At 49.3% G+C, this 16,207-nt stretch overlaps 1 protein-coding gene across 6 annotated transcripts in view; it reads right to left on the bottom strand.

Annotated features, from left to right (window-relative positions):
- Positions 1-16,207, bottom strand: part of STAB2 (stabilin 2) — a 161,369-nt gene that overhangs the window by 12,487 nt on the left and 132,675 nt on the right. For 4 of the 6 annotated variants that reach the window (XM_029206263.1, XM_029206262.1, XM_029206259.1 and 1 more), the window contains 9 exons: positions 15,689-15,838; positions 13,817-13,921; positions 12,406-12,513; positions 10,482-10,675; positions 9,237-9,378; positions 5,036-5,169; positions 3,311-3,476; positions 3,059-3,165; positions 637-756 (listed from right to left, as the gene is read on the bottom strand). In XM_029206263.1, the coding sequence (XP_029062096.1) occupies positions 637-756; positions 3,059-3,165; positions 3,311-3,476; positions 5,036-5,169; positions 9,237-9,378; positions 10,482-10,675; positions 12,406-12,513; positions 13,817-13,921; positions 15,689-15,838 (1,226 nt within the window). The remainder of the gene's footprint in view (positions 1-636; positions 757-3,058; positions 3,166-3,310; positions 3,477-5,035; positions 5,170-9,236; positions 9,379-10,481; positions 10,676-12,405; positions 12,514-13,816; positions 13,922-15,688; positions 15,839-16,207) is intronic. The other 2 variants (XM_029206261.1, XM_029206264.1) reach the window with 2 other exon arrangements.

Genomic DNA, 16,207 nt, shown 5'->3' with positions numbered 1-16,207 from the left:
AGAGCTTCCCAGTGGTGTCCTGGGAGGAATGGGTCTTGAGTGGGTAACAAGTGAGCAGAGGTATTGCTTCTCTCAGCCCTCAGTGGGGTCTGGGCTGTCAGAGCCCGTGGTTGGGCTGAATAAACACTGCCAGTTCCTCTCTGTGCCGTGACATGAAAAAGGTTGATGTAGTAGATCAGTTGCACCCATAGCCCTGGTTCTTCACCCCTCCCCGTATCCTTGCCCTTTACCACATCATCTGAGGGCCTCCCACTCTGACTTAGGGCTCAGCCACATGACCTGTTGGGCCAGTGGCATATTAGCAAATGTGACCAGACAGGGGCTTAGAAAGCACTGGCAGGACTGGGCTTGCTCTCACCACAAGCCCGGGCTAGCCTGCTGGAGGATGAGAGCCCTGCGGAGCAGAGCCCCAGACAAGCCAGCCTAGATAACCTGACGGCCAGCCCAGCTTAGACATATGAACATGCCTGGCCTAGCCCGGAAGGACTGCCAGCTGATCTACAGATGTTGGAGCTAAATAAATGTGTAGCCACTGCATTCTGGGATCGTTTGTAGCATTGCACTATCGTGGTGATAGACAACTGATACTGTCTAGAAGCGCTAGCCTAAAGCACAGACATCAGGAACCCAACTCACCTCATTTTCCCCCAGCCCACTGTTCTGTGGCACAAAGAGGGTGCTTCGGATCGACAGGTCAGTCAGGTGTTTCAGAAACGCCCGGCCTCTGGCTGAGCTGTTGGAATAGGCCAGCACTTCCTGGGGAGAGGAAGGTGGTGGTCAGATGGGTCAGCCTGGTGTGCAGGGACCGGGGTGGCTGGAGAGGGTAGCATCACCCCTCTGGGAATGTTCCTGCTGGTCATCCCAACTCAGGCTGCCACTTGTCCGCTCTTCTGTCTGACTGCCCCTTGACAAGATTTTAGGAGGATTTTTCCTTTCCTCAATAAATCCTGTGGTCCCAAGTCACAGCCAGATCACAGGCCATTCTCAACACGACAGCCCGTGCGGTCTTTGAAACGTTAAGTGAAATCTTGAGTCTCCTTTTGTCAAAACCCTGCAAGGGCCCCCACTTCTCCCAGAGGAAAAGCCAAAGTCCTTACAGTGGCCCGTGAGGCCCAAACCATCTGGACTGTTGCTCCTCTGACCCCGTGCCCGGCTGTCCTCTCGCTCACTCTGTTCCAGGCACACTGGCGTCCCTGATGTTCCTCAAGCTTTGCCCAGCACTCTCCTGCCTTTCATCCTTTGCCTGGTTGTTTCTTCTGCCTGGAAGATTCTTCCTCCAAATCTGCATGGTTAACTTCCTCTCTTCTGTTCACACTTTACTCACGTGTCACCTTCTCACTAAGGCCTTTCCTCATCACTCTATGCAAAATGAGAACCCTGTGGTTCCCCTTACCCTCCCCACCCCACCCCCCATAGCCTAGATCACCTTCTAGCTTTCAATACTGTTTACTTATTTATTCTGTTTATTGTTTGTCTATTTTGTTCACTGATATATCTGAAGCAGTTTGTAAGTACTCAATAAATACTCACTGAACAAATTTTAAAAAGTCACACTACCCGGTTCAGCTTTGTCACTGTGCAGAGAGCACCACGGACACCCAGAGAAGATAATTTGCTGAAGAGCACACAGCCAGTGAGTTTTGTTCTACACTGTCTTTTCTCTGAGATGCTGTCACAAGCCAAGCTCCCGTGCAGCACAAATATTGGTTTGGGTGTTTACCTTGAGAGTATTTACAGTAACCCTGATTTTTTAGACGAGTTAGGTGGATACCTTTGGTCTGTGGGAAAAGGCTCGCCATTGTGGGGTCCTTGGTTTAGCTTCTGCCCTGCTCTTACAAGCCCTATACTTATGCTCAGTCCCCTCTCCTTGGCTGTGCCCTTGACCTTGCTAAGCCTCAGTTTCTTTATCTGCAAAATTGGAATAACAGCAGAAGTGACTTCATAAGGTTGCATAAGGATTTATTCCTTCTAGCAAGGATTTATTGAGCACCTACTATATGCCAGCCACAAGGCAGAGAAAATCCTTTCCCTCATGGAGCTTATGTTCTATGAACCAAGTGAAAAGGGCCCTGAAAGGGCTCAGTACAATGCACCATGCGAAGGAAGTGCTCAAGAAATTTTAGCTATTGTTATTAAAATTATTAGCTCAGTTCTTTCATCAGTCAACACCAATTCCTTCTCTAACAGGGGCTTTCTCTTCATTGGATGTGACTTGTAGAATATTAAAGTGACTTTAAGTGCAGTGCAGGAATTCCCTGGTGGTCCAGTGGTTAGGACTCTGCGCTTTCACTGCCGAGGGTGTGGGTTCGATCCCCGGTTGGGGAAGTAAGATCCCGCAAGCCGCATGGTGCAGCCGAAAAGAAAAAAAAAAAAAGTGCAGTGCAAAATGCAAGTTGACCCCGTGTTGAGAATTTGGCTCACTGGGTGACCACCAGGCAGACTTAGCTAACTGTGCCCTACCCTGTCCACAAAGATAAAAGAACATCTTACTCCTCCAGGGCCGACTCTGAAGCTGCTGTAGTTGCAAACAGAGATAAGAATACCAGCTAATACCAGTACAGCATTTTGCATCTGCTGGCCACAGGGCTAAGCACTTTATAAATATTAGGTCATCTATTTATCACAGTGCCCCTATGAGGTTGGTGCTATCATCATCTCCATTTTACAAATGAGCAAACTGAGGCTCAGAAGGGAAAGTAACTCATTTAAGGTGATGCACCAGGTAAGTGGCAAACCTAAGCTTCAAACTCAGGCAGTGAGGCTCAGTATCCATGCCCTTTCAAGACTTTTTTTTTTTTTTTTTTTGGCTGCGCCACACGGCATGTGGGATCTTAGTTCCCTGACTAGGGATTGAACCCGCGGCCCCTGCATTGGAAGCGTGGGGTCTTAACTACTGGACCGCCAGGAAGTCCCTTTTTTTTTTTTTTTTGTCAGTGTCCATGCTCTTAACTATGACTGTGAACCTCTGTCTTCTTTGAAGGACTCACCTCTCTAATACCTGCTTTGAGGCAACCCTTCCACCCCGAGGCAAAAGCAAACAGACACGGTACATACATACCGTCAGGAAGTTTGTGAGCGAGGGGAAGGACATCAGGACCTGCAACAGATTTCCACTGCACGAGAAGCCATCTCCCACGTAGCCTGCCTTGCAGGTGCAGTTCACATCTGGAAGGCAGGAGCACACGGGGGCCCGCCCCAGTGAGGCAGGGGCCTGGGCTGCCCCATCTCACCCTGGGAGGTCGGCTGGCCAGGCTGAGGATTGCTCAGCAGCTGCATGGCCTGGAATCTGAAGTGGCGCGTGGGCCGTTACCTTTCATCCGGTAGCAGAAGACATCCCACATTTCACTCTTGTTGTTTCTTTTTCCGTAGTCCACTATCCCAATGATACCAGAGCCACAGTTCTGGGAGGAGTAGGATGTGGGGTAGGCTACTCGCCCACTGTCCAGCCAGCCTGCTGAGCAGAGGTGGTACTTGGCCTGTAGGGACACAGATGTGGCCATGGGTCAGCTGTGATTTCATATTTGTTGTGGAGTTCTTTGGGTAACGTCTGACTCCCCCATCAGACTGAAAACTCCATGGAGTTTGGAATTATGGCTCATTTTGCCTATTGTACCCCATGCTCGGAACATAGTAGGTGTTCATTAAATTTTTGTTGATTGAGCCATTGGATGGATGAAAGTGGTGCCTCCTTTTTCCTGTAGGTGCCCGGGTCCTTCACACTCATTTTTCTTCCCTCTGCTCTCGAGAAAGGATTTGCAATCAGCTATTTTTTCCCTGGGTGCAAATTCTTCTGCTTATGGGTTGATAGAACTGTAACCGGTCATCAGTCATCATCCTCACCATCACCATCACCATTCACTGTTAACACTTATTGAGAGCTTATTCTGGGCCAGGTTCTGTTGCAAGGGCTTTTCATGTGTCAGCACCTTTAACACTCATATCAACCCTTTGAGACAGAAACTTTAAAAAAACCTCTATCATATATTTGAGAAAATAGAGGCAAAAAGGGTTAAGTAACTTGCTCAAAGTCATACAGCCAGCGAGTAGCGGAGTTGAGATTCACACCCATGCAGTCTACTCCAGAGCTCTTAATCTTAAAAACTGAGTTCCTACTGTGTGCCAGTCACTGTGCCACATTACCTTTAGTCCTTATACAAACATGCCCGGTGGGACAGAGGTTTCAATGGCTTGATCAAGGCTATACAACCAGCAAGCAGGAGAAACAAGAAATTCTGACCCTCCAGGATGCTGGGTCCTGGCATCAAAGGCTTTGCTCCTTGGTAAAGAAACGTCAGGTCTGAGGATTTGGTAGTGATGGAGGTTGGAGGGCAGTAACATCATCCTGATGGACAGTGGTCTCCCCTTCTCCCAGTGAGCAGTCACTAGCAGGTCACTCAAAGTCGCTGACCTTTCCTAATTGGCTTCTGGTTTTAGAGGCTAAGAGAGTAGCCCTGACCAGAGCTCCATTTCCTCCCTGGCTGTGGCTGAGAGCTGAGGCACTTCCCATGTACTCCCTTCGCAGCCCCTCCAGACACAGAGAGCCCCGGCTATTCCAGAAAACTCAGCTGCTTTGTGGGTTCAGGGAGGTCCTAGGCTTGTGGTTAACTGATCTCTTTCTGGTTTCCATCTGTGAGGTACACACTCACAGTCTGTGCCTCTGCCTTGGTGGTTGAATGTCATGATCGAGAGCAGACTTGGAGTCAGGGGTACATGGAATGCTGGATCTGCCACTTCTTGGCTGGGTGACATTGGGCACATTACCTTTCAGAGCCTCAGTTGCCCTATCTGTAAAAAGATAGGAATACCTACCTCCAGAGATGTTGTAAGAATGGACAGTAATGTCAGGGAAGCACCCCACACTGTGCCTGACACGCGGCAGACTCCCAGTGGACATGACGAATCGTTATTGCTCCAGGAGCTCCCTGAACTCCTCGCTCCAGGAAGGCAGCAGCCTGCGTCTCCCCTGTGTCAAGAGGAAGCTGCATCTCCTCCCCTGAAGACCCTGCCTGCACAGTGCCCGCCAACTGGGCCCCACCTTCTGGGCGTAGGAGAGCTGGTTGTAGGTTGCCATGGTTGCAGCTTCCTTGGTACAGGCCTCTCTGGCTTTGTCAAAGGTCAGCTTGTACTGGCCCAGTGGGGAACGTAGATGGAACACTCCAGCGGTGGTATCTAGAAGGGGGAGGAGAGGAATCGTCCAGGCCAGCCCCCCTGGCTGGCATGCTTTCATCAGAGATTTTCAAAGTGGAAGGCTGACCGTATCCCAGGGTTTCTTGGGATGCCACTCCCCTTTGAGATGTTATTTAAAATACTTATTTCTTTTCTAGCTATGAAAGTAGCACGTGTCTGGTAGACATCTGGGCCGTACGGAAGAGAAGAGAGATGAACAAAAATCACCTACAGTCCCGCTCTCTGGAAATAATCATTACTCCATGGCTAACGTTCTGATGTGCTTCCGTACAGAATTTTTATTTTTGTAACTTTTAATTTTGATGTAATTTCACCCTTCCAGTCTTTTTCCCTGTTCGTTTACATGTCATATATACCACAAGTGTGGCAGTATGCTGTATATTTAGTTTTTAGAAATCTTTCTTATAACGCGAAATCACGATTATTTCCCAATATTATAAATTTTCTCTGGCAACATAATTTCCCCTTGACACTTTCAGTTGAACACTTTTTGTGAACTTCACAGCCATGAATAAAAAAAATACATTAAAATGAGTTTCTGCCAAGGACCCCATGTGTTTTCTGATTGCCACTATGCCTTTACAAAAGCTTTCTAGCCATTTTCCCCCTACGATACTAGAAGATTTTAATCCTTTTTAAATAGTTGGTATCTTCTTTTTAACCAGTTAATGCAGAGACCAATGCATGTGACTTCAAGAAACAAGTCAAATTTTTATATTGTCAAGTTCTTTATCAAATGCCACTAAAAGGGTACTTTCTACCTCCAAAAGAGCGAAGTTTAAGATTTTTTTCTTTCTTTCTTTTTTTTTTTTTTTTTTTTTTTGGCTGCCCGGCTTGCGGGATCTTAGTTCCCTGACCAGGGATCGAACCTGTGCCCCCTGCAGTGGAAGTGTGGGGTCCTAACCACTGGACCACCAGGGAGTTCCCAAGATTTTCTTCTTTGACCGCAGACAATAGTATATTCATCCACAGGCCATATGATCTGAAATATAAACACTCACCAATATAACAGCTTGGGGAAGGACGGAAAGGTGTTTAGCCTTGTCTCCTTCCCAAGTCAACACGATTCTTTTTTCAAAATTAATTAATTATTTTTTGGCTGCGCTGGCTCTTTGTTGCTGTGCACAGGCTTTCTCTAGTTGCAGCGAGCGGGGGCTGCTCTTTGCTGCAGTGCGCAGGCTTCCCTTGTTGCGGAACACGGGCTCTAGGCATGTGGGCTTCGGTAGTTGCAGCACGTGGGCTCAGTAGTTGTGGCGCGTGGGCTCAGCAGTTGCGGCACATGGGCTCTAGGGTGCATGGGCTTCAGTCGTTGTGACACACGGGCTCAGTAGTTGTGGCGCATGGGCTCAGCAGTTGCAGCACATGGGCTCAGTAGTTGCAGCGTGCAGGCTCTAGGGTGCGTGGGCTTCAGTAGTTGTGGTGCGCGGGCTCAGTAGTTGTGGCTCGCGGGCTCTAGAGCACAGGCTCAGTAGTTGGGGCACATGGGCTTAGTTGCTACGCGGCATGTGGGATCTTCCCGGACCAGGGCTCAAACCCATGTCCCCTGCACTGGCAGGCGGATTCTTAACCACTGCGCCACCAGAGAAGTCCCCACAATTCTTAATAGTGCCCTTGAGTGGATATAACAGTATATTTGATCATCCTTTACTGTTAGATATTTGTTATTTCTAATTTTTTGTGATGTTAGGTAATGCTGGGATGGTATGTTTCCCATTATTCAATTCTTAGATTATTTCAATAGGATGTGTCCCTTGAATGTCATGAGGCTCTCTGCACACATTGCCGAAGTGGATGCCACAGAGGCTGTGTGAGTTTGCCCTCCTTGGAACTGTATGAGAGTAGGCACTTCCTCCTGAGTGTGGGATGCCTCTGTAGCCTACCCACGGGACAGCTGAGGCATTATCCCAATGCCATCTTGTCTTCTTAAGGGTAACCACTCAGCCACAACAGAAGGTGGGTCCAATGTGACGCTCAGTCACTTAATATCACTACCATCACTGTCTCAGCATTCATAAAAAAGTAGAAGATAAAAGCCCCCTGGAGAAGATGGGTGATGTTCCACAAACTGAATAGATTCAGTGAGTTGTGGGAACAGGCAGGACTGGCTGAATGAATCGTGCCCTAAAGAAAAAAGCCAAGCACCTCTTGACTCCACACTCCTCCTGGCAAATGACTCATGAATCAACATCCCTGGTCCCAACTGCTCGTTCTTGACCCCATCCTAAATAACAACCGCCTACAGAATCTCCCTGCTTTGAAGTCCCACCATCACCTTGAAATAGAACTTGGAAGATCCATCATCACCTTGAACATAAACTGTCCCCAGCAAAGCTTTCAAAATTCTTGGGCCCCCTACTCCCAGACTGCTTTAACACCACCACTGGGTTGGTCTCTCAAGATGGAAACCTTACATTATGGTCGACCCTTTCCTTTTCTTCACTCTCCATGTCCACGGTGTGCCCTTTTCTCCCTCATCTCACTCCTCTTCCCAGCAGAGACCCTGTTACCTTGGGGTCATAGCCTTGATATTATGCTGTCCCTCCCACCATTGCCTCGTCCTTCCCAGCTGACCCCTGATAACTGCTGTCCATGAGTCCTCCCAGCAGAAATGTCTTGCCAGCTCTTCTGTGCATAGCTCAACTCCAGCATCTTTCAAGCGTCTACTGTAGCCCCAGGCCTCTATTCAGCTCCCTGGGATTCCCTCTCTCATCCCACCCAGAGATCCTTCCCTTCTCTATTCTTTTTTAAAAAAAAAATTTATTGCGGTAAAATACACATAACATAAAATTCGCCCTTTTGACCACTTTAAGCGTACAATTCCGTGGCATTAAGTACATTTACATGTGCAACCATCACCACTATCCATTTCTAGAATGTTTCCATCATCCCAAACAGAAACTTTGTACCCATTAAAGAATGACCCCCTCTCCCCACCCTTCAGTAACCTCTATCCTCCCTTCTGTCTCTCTGAATTTGCCTATTATAGGTACCTTCTATCTGTGGAAGAGTACAATGTTTGTCCTTTTGTGTCTGGCTTATTTCATGGAGCATGTTTTCAAGGTTCATTCACGCTGTAACATGTACAGAATTTCATTCCTTTTATAGGGTAATTTCCCACGGTATACTGCATTTTATCTATCTGTCCATATGTTGAACATTTCAGTTGTTTCTGCCTTTTGGCTGTTGTGAATAATGCTGCTGTGAACGTGGGTGTACAAATACCTGCTTGAGTCCCTGCTTCCAATTTTTCTCTAACCAGCTTGCTCTCTCCCTTCAGTTGCACCATCAGCCTGAGATAAATTGCTATCTCCTGTCTTATTACCTTTCTTCCCCCGGTCTTATCGATTAAAAAATGTCCTCGGGCTTCCCTGGTGGCGCAGTGGTTGAGAATCTGCCTGCTGATGCAGGGGACACGGGTTCGAGTCCTGGTCTGGGAAATTCCCACATGCTGCGGAGCACCTAGCCCCGTGAGCCACAATAAAAAAAAAAAAAAAATGTCCTCAACTCCATTGGGAATCTCCTTGCAAGAAGAGACAGTGTCATATATTTGTCATATCTCCTATGTATTTCTCCCGCTTATATTTCCTCCATTTCATCCCCAAAATGGACTTGAGGTGTCTTAGGACTTGATGCGTGATAGGGACTGAATGTCTGTGTCCCCCACAAATTTGTATGTTGAAATCCGAACCCTCCATGTGCTTGATGTCAGCCTCCACTGGGTCCTGGGCAATGCATGGGCTGTTTGGTCCCAGTTTGTTTTTTTTTTTTTAAGATTTTTTTTTTTTCCTGATGTGGACCACTTTTGAAGTCTTTATTGGATATGTTACAATATTTCTTCTGCTTTACGTTTTGGTTTTTTGGCCTTGAGGCATGTGGGATCCTAGCTCCTCTACCAGGGATCGAACCTGCCCCCCTGCACTGGAAGGCAAAGTCCCAACCACTGGACCACTTGGGAAGTCCCTGACCCCAGTTTTCAATACTTTTTCCTTTTGCTCTTGCAGAGGTCCCTTCCCCATGCCTGAAGACCAGGTGCTTTGGGCCACACTGACCTTGGAAATGGAGGTCAGCACAGTCGGCGTCGGCATGGCACTGCCCATTGTCCTGCAGGCAGCGGTCAATGGGCAGCTGCTCCAGTTCACAGTTCAGCCCGTCTCCCACGTAATGACGTTTACATTCACACTTGTGCTTGCCCTGGGAGGGAGAGTGGGAAAGATGAAAAAGGCCCTTCTCTGGGCCCCCAGAGCCCCATGTGCTCCGCGGGCCACCATCCAACACAGGAGATGCTCAGAAGGGTAAGAAACACGCCTGTCCTGTCCGGTGGGGACTGATTGCTCCGTCTTGCTTTTGCACAGGCTCAGGATGGAATGTCCTCCTTGACAGCTCAGCTCAGATGTCGCTTCCCTGACTCCCGGTCCCTTTTTATCACACTGGCCTGGTTTTTGTTCCTCCTGACTCTTGGCCCTCTCTGAAGGTATCTTGTACACTCATTTCTGTACTGAAGATGCCCCCTCTCCCTACTCGTGTATAAGCTTTTGATCGCTACATCCTTGGCAGCTACAGCAGCACAAAGTAGGTGCTTGATGACCATTTGTTGAGTCAATGAATGATCCCATTTAATGTCCACAACAATCCTGTGAGGTTCGCAGTATTATGAGGCCCACTTTGTGAATGAGGAAACTGAGGCTCAGAGAGGTTAAGCAGCCAGCCCCAGACCACACAGCGTGTCAGGCCAGGAACAAAGACTCAAAGGCTGCCTGACTCTGAGTTCATGTTTATAACTATAATATAATCGACATCATCTCCCACCATCTTTCCTTCCCACCAGAGAAATGGGGCAACAGGGCACTGATTCCATTCTAGAAAGACCTGAGTGAGTGCCCAAACTGCACTTTTCCTGCCAACTCTTACCAACTTTTTTGGTTTTAATTAATTTTTATTTGGAATAATTTTAGATTTAGAGAAAAGTTGCAGAGAGAGAGTCTCCTTATATTCTCCACTCAGTTTCTCCTAACGTTAACATCTTCCAAAACCATAGTTCATTGTCCAAACTAAAGTTAGTGTTGGTGTATTATGATTAACTAAATAAACTTTATGTGGACTTCACCAGCTTTCCCAGTAAGGTCCTTTTTCTGCATAGGGTACCACTTCGTATTTAGCCCACCGACTTAACAAGAAATAGACTCACGTGGGAAGAAGGCTTAGGAAGAGGCCAATGGTAACCCGAGTGGAGAAGCAAGGCTGAGCGAGGCACAAGGGCTCCCCACCCCCAATTTCCCCGGGGAGGCGAGACTCACCGGGCCGGTCATCTGGCACGTGGCATGCTCATGACACCCGCCATTGAGGCCATCCGCACAGGGGTCTATCTCCGTGCAGCTGTGGCCATCCCCCTGGTAGCCCTTCTGACAGCTGCAGGAGACCTTCGTGCCCTTCTGGGAGCACCTGGCGACCTTTGCACACCCGCCGTTGTTCTGTTTGCAGAAATCCACAACTGCAAGAGCAGAGGACGGGCTCAATGAGCCACGCTCTGTGTGACACGGGCTTCAGATCGAGGTGTGGGTCACCCCGGGACCAGTGGCGCTGGGCGAGACAATGGGCCCCAACATTTCAGTGCCTTCTCTCCCTGTGCCTGGTGGCCTCTGTGCTGCATTTGCCAACACTAGTGTCCTGTGGCGAACACCCTCATAGACCAGGCCTGGTGACATCTGTCTACCTCTGCTCTTTTTTTTAATCACATACTTTACTTTGGTAGTAGTTTTCTAATGAGTTTGGGTTTTTAGTGTTAGGACATAGTCGTGCGCGCGCGCGCCTGTGTGTGTAGGGTTAGCGCCCTACTGAGCACCTTGTGACATAGACATTGTTACCCCCATTCTGCAGATTAACAAATGGAAACTCAGAGCTTAACTGACCTGACAAAGGCAAACTAGCTACAACGTGGAGGGGCTGGGATTTAAAGCCAGGTTGGTTTGACTCCAAAGCCCGCACTTTCCCCACTGTTTTGTGTGCCCCTTAACCTTTGTTTTCTTGATCCCCCCAAATTTCAACCTAATAGTAGATTAGCTCCAGCCTCAGGGGTAGCTGGAAAGCGCTCTGACTTCTCTCGTCTGACTTTTTGGCTAGAGTGGTGGCAGCCACTTGAGACCCTGAGAGCATGAACATGAGGACAAAAGGCCTCAGCCTAAGGCCGGCAGAGCAGCAAGACAGAACCTGGGTCTTTGCTGCCACTGCTGTTGCTGAGCTACTTCTAGACTGCCTCGTAGCAGATCACAGAACAACAGGTATAGCAAGATCTCAGTTCTGTAAAGAAAGTATATATCTCTATATGAATATCTACTCATGAGGACAGTTAGAAAGTATGCGTGCCCAGGACTAGTAGCTTTCCCCCAGTACCTACTGTCTTCTTTTTCTGTAGTGGTAGATTTTCAGCTGGGCTTCATGGTTGTCCAACTGAAGACTACATTTCCCAGGCTCCCCTGTGTCCTAGGTGTGACAGATGATGAGGTTCCAGCCAATGGGGTGGAAGCAGACAGGATTTTAGCCTCTTCTAGGTGTGTCCTTAAAGGGAGGAGGTCTGCCTCCTCTCTCTCCCTCTCTATCCTGCTGCCTGGGATGTGCTTTGGTAGTGACCATCTCGGGCCAGGCAAGTGAACGATGGCAGAGCAACAAGATAGAAGGAGTCTGGGCCCCCAGATGACCTTTCAGAGTGAAACCCTATGTTAGCCCTGGATGCCTCCATGCAAACTGCTATAAGAGATAAAAATAAACATTTAAACCTCTGCCTGGTTTGTGCCACTGTTCATTTGGGTCTCTGTGTGGCTGAACCTATATTGTAACTACTAGAGACAGAGACAGTTCAGTGTTCAAAGTGGCTCTCACCGAGTGGTGAGAGCATGTGTAGGTTTCACTGTTGTCTTTTAAATACTGTAGTATAGTTTCTGAATTTTTTGAAGTAAGACTGGATTATCTGTAAAGTCACAAAAATACCATAGAACAAAGTGCATCACAGTTGGCAAAGCAGTTTCAAAGTCATGACCTGGGAAGTGGGCAGGTCAGGCATGAGCAAACCCATCGAGGAAAACTGAGCCGCAGAGAGGGTGGGTATTGCCGAAGCAGTCCGAGCAGGAAGCAGAAGGGCCGGGATGGAGCCCAGGCACCCTGACCAAGAGCCGCTCTGCTCCTAGCACCTCGCTGCTATTCCACCCATGCACGGATGGGACCTACCTGTACACGTTATTCCGTCCCCTTCATAATTCAGGTTACACTCACACGTGTTGTTCTCCTTACAGGTGGCATGAGCAGAACAAGGAGGCATGCACACGAGGGGCAGAACTGCAAAGAAAGAGGTCAGCATTCATTCCGCACCATGATGTGAAGGGCTGGGACCCACCTAAGGCATCTTCCTGAGACCCCATCTGGCCTGCCACTGTGTTTCAAAAGTGGCCCCTTATGGCGGGCGGACGGGGTGATTTGCTAAGGTCCCTCCCAGCCTGGAGATTCTGAGATTCCGGAATCACTCCTTTGTATTATTAAGACATTACTTCTGAAATGTTATCCAGATTAAAATGCAAATATGTTACCATTAGGGGCAACCAATGAACACTTTATACCTCAAAGTCCGCTAGCAAGGGTGAATTTAGCAGATTAGCTCTTTGGCCCTAAGGGCATGGGGTTCCAGAGGAGATGGTTAAATTGGAGGAGAAATTCCAAGGCCTTCTGTGGGCACTGCAGAGCCTGGGAGAAGTCTGGGGCTTTGGTGGCTGGCAGGGGCTGCAATATCAGGAGGCAGCATGAAGCCACGGGAGGAGGACGGGGGAGAGAAGAGGGGGAAGAACTGAAGTTAAGGGGACTGCTGGGCTGCTGGAGCTTCAGGTTGCTGATGCCCATAGGAAGAGCTTGGTCTTGCCCCTCTGCCCCCAGGGAGGATGAAGCGACAGTGCTTTACATTGGAGAATTCAACCTTTGACCGGAACATGAGGCTTGGGCTTCAAGGGAGGCCTCAGAAAACTGACAGCTCAGTAAGGATCAAGGTCATGACAAGGATGACAATGACGGATAGTGATAATGGCAGCTACTGTTTCTGAGTGCCCCACATGCACCGGACACCCCGAAACCATGACCCCGACCCTTACAACAATCCTCCCCTGAAAACCATGCAACAGGCTCTCTTTTTTCGGACGAGCGCATCAAGCCTCGGAGAGGGTGGCTTAGCTGAGGCCGTTTGTCTAATAAGCAACTGAATCAGGGGTCATATCCTGGACTCCAGGGAACAGCACGTTTTCTGTGAAACCCTTCACCTCTGGGTCTGCACACATCTGGGCCTGGACCACGATCCCGAGGGACCCTTCCTGCCCAATCCTGTATACTTTGCTTGAGGTGGGTCCTTCCATGATTGACAGGACTGCATGCTGGTTTCATGGGTTTGAGTTAAATCTTGTCATCTAGTTTCCTTCAAGTCACCAGATCTCCGGACCCTGGGGCCACACAACCACGTCATGTATTCCTCGTGAAAAAGGGAACCCGTGCCTTGTTGTTTTTTTCCGATGTCGCTAAGACCCCCACCCTCAGTCGGCCGCTCTCGGCAGGGTCCACTGCAGCACAGGGCCGCCGGCAGGTGGCCACCCCCAGGACAGACCTGTCTGAGTGTCACAGAAGCGGCCCGTCCACCCCGTTTCACAGACGCACTGCCCAGAGCCCATGATCCCGTCGTTGCACTGTCCATGGTCCGAGCAGCCACAGGCTGTAGAGCAAGTTGGAGTGTGATCAGTCGGCAGAGATCAGGGATTGAAATCCAATCAACCAAGCCCACTGACCACATGCTGGCTGTGCTGTTGGTTTGGAAGGCACCGTGTTTATCCACATTCATTCACTCATTCATTTATATCATTCATTCAGACTTTCAAAAAATAACCAATTCAGTGGCTATCATGAGGCAGACACTACCAGGCAATGAGGTTACAGCAGAAAACCCAAGACATAAGGTCCCTGTTCTCAGGGAGCTTACGGTCTAGCAGTACCTGGTTATCGAACACGTAATGATAAATACAGTGATTGTTGTAAACACAGAAGTAGAGGGTATCATGGGGTATGTAACTGAACAGTAGGGGGAGGGAACATCATCTGGGCCTCCTAACAGAGAAATGGACTGAATGGTCAAACCTTCAAGAAATATACCAATCCTTCTGCTTCTTACCACCTCCAGCAGCACCACTCTAGCCCCACGGCACCACCGGCTCTCACCCAGAATGTGGTATTAGCCTCCCCAAAGCTGGCCCTGCTTCTGCTCGTGCGCTCCCATGGTGCACTCTCCACGGGGCAGCTGGGGTGGTCCTTTCCAATCTGCTCAGGACCACCCCCCCCCCCCCGCCGCCCCCCATTCACAATCCTTTACTGGCCGCCATCACACTTAGATTAGACGCTGAAGACCTGTCTCTGGGCAAGAAGCTCCTATGTTATCTGGCCCCTGGCGACCTTCAGATTCCTTCTTCTCCCTTTCTCCCTCTTCTTTGCCCACCCTGCTCAGCCACCTTGGCCACTCTGCTGTTCCTTGCATGCCAAGCCGACGCCTGCCTCAGGGCCTTTGCACTTGCTTGTCTCTCTTCCAGGAAAGCCATTCCTCTAGCCTGCACTGTCCATCAGAGCAGCCGCTCATCACACGTGGCTATCTAAATGTAAACTAATTTAAAAAACCAAAACTCAGTTCCTTAGTCACAGGTTTTGAGTACTCAACATCCACTTGTGGCTAGCGGCTACCATCCCTCGTGGCGGAGTTACAGAGCATTTCCATCATCACTGAAATTTGACTGGACAGAGCTGCTATTGACAGTCCCACTCCCGGCCCCTTCACCTCTGTTAGGTCTCTACTCAGATATTTCATGAGATGTCTTCTGGACCAGTGCCTCCTTTCTATCTTGATTCCCTTCATCTTCTTTATGCCTTTATATCTATTTTTGTTTCTGTCATCTTTGTTTCCTCCCTTTGAATGTACACTCCTTGAAAGCTGGGATTTTGAAAGCTAAGCTCTATAACTTAGAACCATTCCTGGCTTTTGATCAAGTCACTAAGCCTCTTTGTGCCTCAGCTTCTTCATCTGCTAAGTGGGGATAATAAAGAGTACCCACCTCAAAGGCTTGTTGTGAGGATTAGATGGTACAACATACCTGCCTGGCACATAGTAGGCACTCCACACACATTAGCTGTCAGCGTTAGTAAGGACTCAGCATATATGTGATAGTTGAATGACTGAATGAGTGTTGGTCAGCCACAGCTTGCCTTGGTGGCTGCAGGGGATGTGAGTTTCACTTCTAGAGGGGAGGCTCTTTCAGTGGATGGAAACTGGGAATATATCCAAGGAGGAAAAAAGCATGTGAGGGCAGGCAGATGGGAGGTGGGTGGCCAGGAAAGAGAGGAAGAAGGATGCTTCCAGCTCAGGTGGATGGTGTGCATCGGGGCAGGGAGCATACAGCCGAACGACAGGCAGAAGCTCAGGGGAGTGGGTGCCACATACGCTGACAGTCAGGCCCGAATCTCCCTGGCCAGCACAGCTCACACGCTGTCCCGTTGAAGCCGGTGTTGCATTTACACTGTCCGGCGGGTGAGTACTGATCGAGGCAGACACCCCGGTTGTTACATGGGGTATCTGGTCCTCCAGGGCAGGCTGGAAGAGATGAAACAGCAGTGACTCAACAGGCTCCCCAGACCCAGAGCAGCTCAGCGTCTTTGTGAACATGCTGCTAACCTGTCCTTAGCTGTGGGTTCTGTCCTCTGTGGCCCCGGGGACATATCCACATAGTGTCACTGGATGTTTAGAGCAACCCACTGGCCTATGGCTTAACTATATCTGATAGGGGGGCTTCCCTGGTGGCGCAATGGTTGAGAGTCCGCCTGCCGATGCAGGGGACACGGGTTCGTGCCCCGGTCCGGGAAGATCCCACATGCCGCGGAGCGGCTGGGCCCGTGAGCCATGGCTGCTGAGCCTGCGCGTCCGGAGCCTATGCTCCGCGACAGGAGAGGCCACAACAGTGAG

This window comes from Monodon monoceros, unplaced genomic scaffold (genome assembly GCF_005190385.1).
Source record: "Monodon monoceros isolate NGI ecotype Baffin Bay Population unplaced genomic scaffold, NGI_Narwhal_1 Super_Scaffold_6, whole genome shotgun sequence".
In the NCBI taxonomy this organism is placed as follows: Eukaryota; Metazoa; Chordata; class Mammalia; order Artiodactyla; family Monodontidae; genus Monodon; species Monodon monoceros.
This window is presented reverse-complemented; position numbering and strand designations above follow the sequence as displayed.